Source organism: Sinocyclocheilus anshuiensis, unplaced genomic scaffold, assembly GCF_001515605.1.
Source record: "Sinocyclocheilus anshuiensis isolate Anshui unplaced genomic scaffold, SAMN03320099.WGS_v1.1 scaffold461, whole genome shotgun sequence".
In the NCBI taxonomy this organism is placed as follows: Eukaryota; Metazoa; Chordata; class Actinopteri; order Cypriniformes; family Cyprinidae; genus Sinocyclocheilus; species Sinocyclocheilus anshuiensis.
In genome coordinates, this window is record NW_015541005.1 from 2,532,903 (window position 1) to 2,545,667 (window position 12,765).

The 12,765-nt window shown below is 36.7% G+C and overlaps 1 protein-coding gene across 1 annotated transcript in view; it reads right to left on the bottom strand.

The window, feature by feature from the left end:
• LOC107690325 (inactive phospholipase C-like protein 2) overlaps positions 1-12,765 on the bottom strand; it is a 91,188-nt gene that overhangs the window by 3,799 nt on the left and 74,624 nt on the right. Inside the window, exons 5-6 of the mRNA XM_016488628.1 lie at positions 4,911-5,020; positions 5-28 (exon numbers count right to left, since the gene is read on the bottom strand). Of these exons, the coding sequence (XP_016344114.1) occupies positions 5-28; positions 4,911-5,020 (134 nt within the window). The remainder of the gene's footprint in view (positions 1-4; positions 29-4,910; positions 5,021-12,765) is intronic.

Sequence of the window (12,765 nt, forward strand, 5' to 3'; positions counted from 1 at the left end):
TTGCATGCTTCAACAAGTCTGCCTGGCCCTAAAAGACAGGGAAAAAAGAGAAGTTCAAGTCCTGACAGTAAACACAGAAGTTGTGAACTACAAAAATGTGCAAGCAGGAGGTACTAAAGTTGTTTTCCAAATTGGCCGAAAACTTTTAACAAAGTACACTTTTTTTGTATAAATATTTTTGTATGATAATGTTTTACCACAGAAATAATACATATTCGTATATAGTTATAGTTAGTTATATAATATAACATATTAGCTCAAGGTTCAATAACTGCTTATTAAAATAATTAAAATAAACTAATTTATAAATAAATAATTAAAATGTCTCCTTAATGCATTAAAAAAATTGGACCCACTTTATATTAGGTGGCCTTAATTACTATATACTTACCTCAAAAAATAAGTACAATGTGTATTGCAAAACACTCCTGCTGATATTGAGGTGGGATAGGGGTAAGGTTAGGCACAGGTTTGGTGGTATGCGTAGGTTTAAGAGTGGGTTAAGGTGTAAGAGATGTGTAAACAGTGTAATTATTACAGAAATTAATTACAGATGTAATTACATGCAGGTACTTTTTAAAATATAAGTACAATGTAAAAACATGTATGTACACAATAAATGCATTGTATCAAATGATTAATTTATATGTAAGTACATAGTAGTTAAGGCCACTTAATATAAAGTGGGACCAAAAATTATTCTCTCATTGAAAATGTAGCCTTTTCTAGTTGAAGAAACTGCATAATTTCTTTTATCAGGGCAGAGCACGTTGTTCTTTTTTTTTTTTTTTTCATTATTAAACATTGCCCATCATGCCAGAACTAGATTTGAAAATATATTTAATAAATATTTGTAATAAAAAAATTACATTTAACATCATCATAAATGCAATGAAAGGGTCCATCCTGCAGGGTTCAGTCTAACACAAGGTGACTGAGCACATAGAGCCGGTGACACTGCATACATTCACAGCACAGCCAGAATCCTCCCAATACCCTCCATAAATCAACCTCTCCTGCTCTCTTTCTGGAAACGACCCAGAGGGGAGCGGATGAAGGGGACAGAGACACTGTGAGAGGATGGGACAGGGAAGGGGGAGGGAGGAGGTTCAGGACAGCGTGTCTCCTCGTCCTGTGTGAATGTCCCTTAAAACAGTGTGCCAGGACATTTATAAGCTTTTATGTATGTATTTATGTGTGTGAAAAGACGTTTTGAAGGTACATAATAAATAAATGCTAATATACAAGGACATATTATCAAACCACGTACACCTTCACCTGCAAAACATGCATAACGACACATAAATTTGCTTTATATCTTTCTTACAAGGACACCAGTTCTCCCCAGCCTTGCTTCTTCATTGGTACAAATCTAAGCCTTTGACACAACTGCCAATTTCCTTAACAAATCAAAGGAAATTGAATTTTTTAGGTATGATCGATTGACGCTTATTTGTCCATTTTAGCAGATGTAACTGCATGGACTAATTTCTCAAACTTCTCTTCTCTTGAGTTATAATGTATGATTCAAACACGAACCAGCCAATGAAATCTCCCAAGCACTTTCAGGAGAACCGCATCACCTAGCGCTCCTAACCAGAGTAAAACAGATTCAACTTTACTCAACGTGATGACAACTCCCTAGGAGAGCACTGCAACATCAGCTGCACTGCGTTTTTACTCATTTAGACTGCAATGACGCTCTTTATACGGCCTGATGAGAAACGGACAGGACAGGTGAGACTAATACTGGATGCTTTCCCTGCATGTGCTCCAGCACAGATCCTCGGAGGACACCTGCATGGGTGCCCAGAGCTGAAGAGGCTCCTTGACCTGGATAGAGGAGTCTTTTTGCCATAAATAAGTGATATATTTTAAAACGGATGAATTATGCATATGGGCGTGACGCATATAGACTCTTAGGCTGTGGGGAGAATAGAGGCTAAGAGCACTGCAGAAAGACAAGGTGGTACATACTTTATAAAGCCTGGATGAAACACTTCAGTGTACTAGCTGACAGTTTGATGTCACTTCCTGGAGTCAGGACTCATATAACCCATCTAAATGCGTCACAGGATCAAATTAAGCATGAAATGAAGTGGTTAATCTGCACAATGAAGCACAAAATATTTCAAATGAATGATTCGTTTTGGGGGTCCGTGCAAAATTTGAGAGAAAACTAAATGTAAAAATATAGGCCTACATTTTTTAGAGATGACAAAGTTAAAGTGTTGACTTAGAATATTTATTAAATATTTACTTAATATATAAATTATATACATTAAATATATAACATTTATTTAATACAATAATTTTTAAAACTGCTGTGGAAAGGGTTTTATAAATACATTTATAAATACATATATTGTACATATAAAATAAAAGAGTGTAGAAAAAAAATATATTCTGTTAATGTTACACAATTATTAATATTCAGATATCAATATTTATTAATAATTCAGATTTTCAAGATAACATTTTTTATAATTGCTGTTAGCTATAATACAGTGACGATATAATTCTTTTAACGTCACACTTTAAATATCACACAATATGTTTTTCACACAGTATTAATGGATTTTCAATTTCATACATTTATAAAGATTTTTGGGATGTGTGTCCTTCACAATTATATATAATTATATTGTTTTGAAACTATATTTAATTACACACACTAACATACACTTGTTTATAACTATTTTAAAAAGTACTTATATAAGGAATTGAATTAAATTCAAAATAAAATAAATTTATTTTAATTAAATTATTTTTGGCCAAAATAAATTTGATATACAAATTTGGTAAAATCATTCACTAATAAGCAAAAAAATGTAGATCAAGAAACGTATTACAATCGGATCATAATTCCCAGAATCAAAACCGGTCTGGCCTGAAGATTCCCACCCCTAGTTATATTTGGGGGTGTCAAATTTTTTTTATCAAAAAGTTAGAAAAACCCTTATTTAATGCTGCGAAATGGATTTATTTCAAGTCTGGCTGTAATTGCATTCAGTCCTGTGCATGTGGAACAAAAGTAAATAAATCAGCTGATACATACAAAGACGCACAAACAGTAGAGTTTCTGTGAAATGCAAACAGTTCAATCCCTTTTAGGCCTCTTTAGTGCTTTAGTCTAAAGTCATCTAATTAAATTAAAGACTTAATTAAGACAACAATCTGCCCCACCTGTGCTGCATACTTGCTCTGCAAACACACACTAACCTATTTTAACAAAAAACTCTTTATACCTATTCTAAATACATAAAACACCCATTAAATATACTACTAAATATTCTAAAACTTAGATATTTCAACAAGAGTGAATTGCCAATGACAGTGAAATTAAATCTACAACTAGACCAGACACACATCCGTACCGTTGTTCCGCAATTTGACACTTTCATTAACGCTATCACACGCTAAAGGTGACATCTCCTAATCTTTGTTCCCACTGTGTGCGGTTTATCTGTTTGCATAAGTAAGGACACAATTAATCTGTTAGGAAACATGGCACTTTGGTGAAGCTTATCTGATCATGAGCACCACAAATATATAAACACATCTCCAGAGAGATAAAGAGCGAGCAAGAGTGAGAGCTGAAAAGAAGGGGCAAAAAAAAAAGTAGATATTTTCACGTTATGGACAGTTCTTTTGTTTTACCATGTTGCCAGGACTACAGATAAAGTTGTCTGACAATGTTGTTAGCAATCTGCACAAATTAATTTTCACAGTGTTGGTGGGATAATGAGTAAGACTGAAAAGAGCCTGGGGTATCATTACAGGTTAACTGTCTTTCCATATGCTACAGTATATGGAAGCTGACTGCTGTTTAGAGATGCATAGTATATTACAATATATATTACCATCATCTAACATTTACTGAAAGCTGTTACTCCAGTCTTCAGTGTCACATGATCCTACAGAAATCATTCTAATGTGCTGATTTGCTCCACAAGAAACATAATTTATTATTATCAATGTTGAAAAACAGTTGTGCTGCTTGGAAACCATTATGCTTTTTTTAAGTATTCTTCAATTAGAAAGTTAAAAAGAACAGCATTTATTTGAAAATGAAATGTTTTGTAACATAATAAACGTCTATACTATCACTATTGATCAATTTAATGCATACTTGCTGAAAAAATATTAATTTCTTAAAAAATAAATAAATACAATAAAATCTTACTGACTCCAAATGTTTGAATGTGTATATATATATATATATATATATTTTTTTTTTTGTGTGTTTTTATACTATATATTCTGAATTATAATACCATATATAATGTAAAAGTCCTTTAGTGTTGTATTTTTATTTATACAAAATAGCATAGCATTTTAAAAGCCACCATTTATCATTTATATCACCATAAATAATGTTTTAATACCTGAAAGCTACAAGAAGCTGCATAGTAGACACTCCTAGTACCAATCAGTGAGATAAAAGAGCAGATATAAAGATCCTATACTAAGGTAAATACTATGTTGGGCCAGGGCGACACATTTGTATTAATAATAATAGCAACCATTTGCAACCATAACCATATGATTGCTCTACAGACTTTCATTTTCATATCTTTCATAAAAATCCACACATATAATTTTATAAATTACCATGTTCCACGGCTTCAGGGTGCGGGTTTAAGGATCATGTAGTTTCAACTTCAGCCATTGTAAGGTACACAACGATGTCAAGACAAAAGCTATTTAATTGTGGCCTCGGCTAGCGTGAAATCTGATTGGCTGTGGTTCAGCTGCAAGCCAGGAAACACTTTGAGTAGTTGCACTGAATGCAAACCTATTAGCAACCCTGTAATGATTATCCCCTATACTAAAGTGTTTTACCTTGTGCTAAATAAGGCCCTAGTGTATACATGCCTCAATCCATAACATACAGAATAGGTTCAAACCTTCAGCACAGTGATGTTCCAAGCGTAACTCTCCATGGCCTTCTGTAGCTTCCTCCCTTTCAGTCCTTCTCTCGCCCCGATCCGATGCAGATCCTCATGAAAGTCCAATCCTGAAAGTTCAATAAAGCAACATCTGTTATAATTCCTAGCCAGCATACAGTGGACCTCAAGAATGTTTTGTAAACATATGGGCAAAGATATCACAGAGTAATATGGGCGTATTGTTATTGTTAGAAGCTGTTTTTTTCTGACACGCTGCCACAGGGCAACCGAATCGCAGTCGTGACTCACTCCATATATCATTCATAACAGTCACACAGATAAGAAAAAACAAACAGAGCACTTTGACAAATGGATGGATGGACAGATGGACGAACTAAAATGAAAACAGTATGTGGAAATAAAAAGTATCTGCTTCAAACAATAGAGCTGATGAAAGGCTGACTGTACGATTCAGAAACGTTTGTTAACAGCATCTCAGTGTCAGTGAGCCAATCTGACGGCAGATAAGAAAGGGCTGTTTATGTTGACAAAAATCGCCGGCACAAATGTTCTCTCAATTAGAACAGTTTATATCAGACTACACTCTATCAAAAAGATGTTTTCTGCCTAGTAAACAAAAGTCCATTTTGCACCAATAGCCATCAAGGCAGCTCAAGGTACCTTCTGTTGGATATTTCTGTCACAGATATCTTTCAGGTTAAAGAGAGAAAAGCAATGTTCACCCTTAAAAAGTGAAAGGCAGTTGGCGCCGATAGCATCGTGATTAGTGCGTCAACATGTAGCACAACTGTGCTCACGGCAACCCGAGTTCCTTTGCCGATCCTGCTCCCCCCTCTCCACCAAATACTTTCCTATCCTCTCACATTAAAGGCATAAAAAGCCCATAAATATAACTTATTTATAAAAAAAAGTGAAAGACAGGTAATAAAAATGGTCTGTCTTAAGGTTTTTTGGAGGCAAAATCCAGTCATTACAATAGGAATCTGCGCGATCGGAAGATTCGAGTGAGGGCAAAAACGTTCCATGCACAGATTTACTTCTGTACAAGCTCATTTGTTTTAAAAAGTAGTTTAAACGTGCATTGAGCAATTTTGAAAAACGCTTTTGACAGCAGTGTCGGATCGGGTCCCAAAACACACTTGTAGCCAATCAGCAGTAAGGGGGCGTGTCTTGTACTGATAGAGAGAAGAGAGCGCTCAATTTGAGTGCACAGGACGGATATTAGCAGATTGACTATATAGAGAGAACTGGAAGATAAAAAGAGGAAAATATCGGAGGAACAAAACCTTAAAAAGAAGGTTTACGATCAGGCAAGAGGTAGGACCCGTGTAAATATCGGAGCAGCTTTCCAGTGGAACTCAAGAAGCGGGAAGGCCTGGAAGCAGACGCCGAGGCTGCGTTGTTTCTTCTTGATAGGTGAGTAATGTTGATTTTGCTTTGTTTCACACAACTTATCTGTGTTGGCTTTTGCTTGAATATGCTTGTGAGTCATCTTCGCTTGTTTCCGCGATCGTCGTTATGCCAGGGTTGTGTACGTACGTGTGGGGCAGAGATATCAAAATAGGTGCGAAGTCCTGTTGGGCTATGGGCGTGTTTGTTTTGGTGCTTTCAAATATCAACATTGTTTGGCAAAAATCGCTTAGTGCACCTTTAAAGTGGCTTCTGTGTGAGTGGTGCTTCATGCGTTGCTACACTATTGGACAATGACGTTTTTTTTTTTCAGCAAAAATAGAATAAAATAAAATAACGTAAAATTAAAGTAAATGAACAATAATAATAATAATTATTAATTAAAATAATAAATTAATTGCAACTTCATATTCCACAACTGCTCCTTGCTATTTTTCAATGTAGTTTTATATCCTTGTATCTAAATTGTGACTTTATATCTTAAAATTTGACTATTTCTTATATTAATTTTTATGTGAGGTTGAAACGGATATCCTATGACATACAAAAGGTAAGAGAAGCAGCAGCAAAGTAGTGCTCTAATCACACACACTTTTCACACTTCCTGTTTCTTAAATTCGCTGCCTATTTGACTTTTACTCTGGTTTTCACACTCTCTCTCATGGATAAAATCACCCACAAACCTACAGAACACACGCTTGTGACATCCTGAATGAAATGCTCGATATGATGCATTTGATGCTCTAGAGAAATGATGCTCTAGTGCAGTGTTTCCCAACCTTTTTTTAGTCGCGGCACCCTTTGGAAATTTTAACAAATTTGTGGCACCCTACAAAATTAATTTTGTCACAATATTTGAATTTCTAACTTCGATATGATAATTTGAAAAGTATAGATACTCGGTACAACAGGGAAGAACTGTAGAATATAATGTCATACAGATATTTTTAATATTATTAAAAAAATGTGTCCATCAACGGTGATAATCAGTAGGCTAATTTCTAATGAAGAGACCAATTTATATGACAGATTTTAATGTAGGCTTTTATACATATGTAAACATTATTTAATTACCATTACATTACATACCATTATAACTAGCTATCTCACAAATTTTTGCTCACTCAGTGTTTTTTTAATTTTACAGTGGGGTAATTTTGGTGCAGTAGCACGAGATAGCTTGATTTCAAACTTTGAATTGAATAAAAAATGACAAGTAAGCAGTCAGTAATAAAATAAGAACAAATAAAGAAATTAATAATGATAGCACAAATAAGCACCCCTGCTCTCGACAGACGGCACCGCAGGGTGCCGCGGCACCCCGGTTGGGAAACACTGCTCTAGTGAACACGTGTAAGAGAAACATCTGAGGTGCCGTTTATACGATGTTTTCAGCCAAAAACGGGAAACTTTTTATACATTTTGCCTGTTCATTTACACGACAACGGCATTTTGGGGACTGAAAACCCATATATTTGAAAACGGGTTTCAAAGTGCAAGTTTTTGAAAAAGGCACCGTTATCGTTTCCGTGTAAACACCCAATACGGGAATCTTTGAAAACAGTGACATCATGCGCGTGCGTAGTATGTGTTAGGTATGTAGACATGCGCAGTACGTGTCGATTTTAAAGGCAAGCACGAACAAACATACACAACAATGGCGGAGTACACGGTACTGTTGTTGCTGCTCAAGAGTTTGCTAACGCTTCTTCAGCAAAGTGTGGATTTACTTCACCAATATTACAACCAACAGCAGAGACGCATCATATACAACATATAATCGTCACTTCCCTACAGGTAGTTTACTCACAAGGTGACAGCGCCAACTACTGGCCTGGCATACGTAATATAGCGTTTTTGGCCATTGGCCATTTTATGTGTAAACGCGAATCGTTTTGAAAACATTGACGTGTATACGTGAAACTTTTCAAAAATCAAAAACGAAAACTTTTATGTTTTTGACTACATCGTTGTCGTGTAACGTGGCCTGAGTGTGTATTCGTGCAAGTTCAGACGCACCCCCTTTAGGTGCTAAGCCTGAAGGTGTCAAAACGCTCCCTAACACCTGCCCACCGTCCACTTCGCTCAGCTAGGACTTGGTCCAAGAACAGCTCTTCTCGTCTCCACTGCCAAAGCTGGTTTTATGCCAAGAGACTAGGCTAGCTAGTCATAAATACTCTTTTTTTAAGTAAAAATCGGCTGCAGTTGCTCAGCATTCAAATGATTTTACATAGGCCTCGAGGCCACTAGTGCAGAGCTGTACACGAGAACAGCAAGTTTATTTGCTTACTATGTCAGTATTCTGACAACATTGTTATCTAAATGAGCTCATCTGGAGCTCCACATTTTCATGGGCACAGAGCGAGGAAGGCCTTGTGAAAAGGAAGGAGTAATAGGGCTGCAAATAACAACAGATTCCATCATTTCCACACAATGTACTTTTCCGAGGTGTCAGCGAGTGAGGGGACAGCTACATGTGCTTGTGCCTGCAAGCCTTTGAAGTTTGATACAGATGAGAGTGTTTAATTACAGACAAAGTTGCCCTGTTACGTTTAAAGTGTGGTTGCTATGGTAATGGTGAAGTATGGTGATCCTGTTAGAATAGGCCACCTCCTGATTGGACGATCGGATGTGACATGTTTGCACGTGGGATGGGATCTTTGAGTCAGAGGTGTCATGATGAAGGCAAGAGAAAAAGAGATGGATGAAGAAAAGGATTAAGGGTAGAAATGAAGGACAGGATTAAAGTAAAACAGGATAAAGTACAGGATTGAGCGATTGCGATGAATTAAAGAAAGATTGTGTTAGTTAAGGGCAGTACTGAATAGGCGTTTTAATATGTAGATGATTTGTGTCCTTGAAAAAGGAATATGGGCATGTCAAGTAGATTATTATGAATATAAGCTGAACGCATGTAGTTATATTTATATACATGCATGTGTGTGTGTGTTTGAATGCATATACGCATGCATTTCAATTAAGTGTGAGAGTTAGGCCTGAAACATCCATCCGTCCACCTGACGTATTGCAAACCACAAATAGGTCACAGATCTATTCTGATGAGTCACGGACACCAGGTAAAAACTATAGTAAATGTATAATATAATTCTGCATTGTTGGAATCATTTTATTGTTAAAGTGTACATTTCAAAACTGATTACCAAGTTTCTACCCTTCTGAAGCCATGATTTAACATCGAGAATTGTGACATGATTATCCCTCGACATGCTCCTTAACATGTGTCATTGTCATATGTAATCAAGGAGGTGTGTTCTAGCAGTGAGTCTATCAGTGATTTGATTTTGGCATTTATGAAAGTATTCGTGAGACTGCAGAAATCGTTCGGCTGCAATGGGAGTAGTACTATAAAATATATTGCTATAATCAGCAGAACTTTTCACAATTAATTCATCTTGGTGGCTGTTATAGTAAAAATGCCGAAATAGCTTTTGATAGCGTTCCACATCTAATGCTCATTTCATATGCAAAGACGTTAGCCAATCATAGCAGTGGTCATTTACTTTGAAGTCTCACAGCAGACACGCCCCTTCCAAAGGAAAAAAAACATACTAAAGGCCGTTTCACACTGAGCGCGATGCGAAAAAACGAGCCGAATCGCCGAGGATCGTTGCTTTCACACCGAGTGCGAAACAATTAATTTTTTGGCCATTTTCGTGGATATGTGTAAACGCGAATCGTTTTGAAAACATTGACGTGTATACGTGAAACTTTTCAAAAACGCAAGGGAAAAACTTTTATGTTTTTGACTACATCGTTGTCGTGTAACGTGGCCTGAGTGTGTATTCGTGCAAGTTCAGACGCACCCCCTTTAGGTGCTAAGCCTGAAGGTGTCAAAACGCTCCCTAACACCTGCCCACCGTCCACTTCGCTCAGCTAGGACTTGGTCCAAGAACAGCTCTTCTCGTCTCCACTGCCAAAGCTGGTTTTATGCCAAGAGACTAGGCTAGCTAGTCATAAATACTCTTTTTTTAAGTAAAAATCGGCTGCAGTTGCTCAGCATTCAAATGATTTTACATAGGCCTCGAGGCCACTAGTGCAGAGCTGTACACGAGAACAGCAAGTTTATTTGCTTACTATGTCAGTATTCTGACAACATTGTTATCTAAATGAGCTCATCTGGAGCTCCACATTTTCATGGGCACAGAGCGAGGAAGGCCTTGTGAAAAGGAAGGAGTAATAGGGCTGCAAATAACAACAGATTCCATCATTTCCACACAATGTACTTTTCCGAGGTGTCAGCGAGTGAGGGGACAGCTACATGTGCTTGTGCCTGCAAGCCTTTGAAGTTTGATACAGATGAGAGTGTTTAATTACAGACAAAGTTGCCCTGTTACGTTTAAAGTGTGGTTGCTATGGTAATGGTGAAGTATGGTGATCCTGTTAGAATAGGCCACCTCCTGATTGGACGATCGGATGTGACATGTTTGCACGTGGGATGGGATCTTTGAGTCAGAGGTGTCATGATGAAGGCAAGAGAAAAAGAGATGGATGAAGAAAAGGATTAAGGGTAGAAATGAAGGACAGGATTAAAGTAAAACAGGATAAAGTACAGGATTGAGCGATTGCGATGAATTAAAGAAAGATTGTGTTAGTTAAGGGCAGTACTGAATAGGCGTTTTAATATGTAGATGATTTGTGTCCTTGAAAAAGGAATATGGGCATGTCAAGTAGATTATTATGAATATAAGCTGAACGCATGTAGTTATATTTATATACATGCATGTGTGTGTGTGTTTGAATGCATATACGCATGCATTTCAATTAAGTGTGAGAGTTAGGCCTGAAACATCCATCCGTCCACCTGACGTATTGCAAACCACAAATAGGTCACAGATCTATTCTGATGAGTCACGGACACCAGGTAAAAACTATAGTAAATGTATAATATAATTCTGCATTGTTGGAATCATTTTATTGTTAAAGTGTACATTTCAAAACTGATTACCAAGTTTCTACCCTTCTGAAGCCATGATTTAACATCGAGAATTGTGACATGATTATCCCTCGACATGCTCCTTAACATGTGTCATTGTCATATGTAATCAAGGAGGTGTGTTCTAGCAGTGAGTCTATCAGTGATTTGATTTTGGCATTTATGAAAGTATTCGTGAGACTGCAGAAATCGTTCGGCTGCAATGGGAGTAGTACTATAAAATATATTGCTATAATCAGCAGAACTTTTCACAATTAATTCATCTTGGTGGCTGTTATAGTAAAAATGCCGAAATAGCTTTTGATAGCGTTCCACATCTAATGCTCATTTCATATGCAAAGACGTTAGCCAATCATAGCAGTGGTCATTTACTTTGAAGTCTCACAGCAGACACGCCCCTTCCAAAGGAAAAAAAACATACTAAAGGCCGTTTCACACTGAGCGCGATGCGAAAAAACGAGCCGAATCGCCGAGGATCGTTGCTTTCACACCGAGTGCGAAACAATTAATCGCCTTCTGCTAATTCACGCCTGCACGCTAGGTGGCGCCGACCAGCAATGCATTTTTTCCTCATGTAGCCTATGTATCACCGTATCACGTATATGGCTTTTACATCGTCCACTGCTCAATATACAGCATTAAATTAAGATATAACTTTTGGTTCTTCATCAGAAACACAAACTATCCATAATGCTTACAAGAAAATATAATTAGAGGTACAATAGCATCAAGCTACATTTCAAAATGTATGTAATTAATGTTTTTGCTCAAACCCCACTTTAAATCATCATCGAGTGCTTGTAATAATAACTTCTGATCTAAAATGGGTTTTGATTCTATAATAGGCAAGCATGCACTCTTTGTATGTTATAATGGACTGAACGCTACCTGCTTGTCATTTGTCATAAACATCCTTTATTGTTATAAAAATACCATGAGCTGCATAAAAACATATACAGAAAATATATCATATGAATATAAATATATCTCTATGTTCAGACACAACGACAACAACATCTCGACATCCATATTCTTTGTATGTTGGTTGAAAGTCCTCTACTTCGGTGTTTTTACGCTCGTGCTCAATACAGTCTTCTGAGCTTTTAGCGCCACTGCGTCGACCTTTTGTGTAACAGCAGTTGCTCTGGCCACGTGATGTAATGCTCAAATCTTATTGGACGGCCCGTGTTTTCGCTTTGAGAAACTGAAAAGATTCGTCGGACTGGTTCGAAAAAAAGCATTCGCATTTTCGGTGAGCGAATATTCGTGGTCTATGTGGAAGCTTCCATAGGAATCTGTTGTTTTATTCCAGCGCGTCATCGCGTCCGATATTCGAAAAAAATACAAAAGCACATAACAAAATTACTAATAATAAAACTTAAAAATTTAAATTAAAACAGAAAAATAAATAAAAATATGAATATATATAGTATATAAACAAAACAAACGAACAAAACACTGGTTGGGATATAAAAAAAAAAAAAAAAA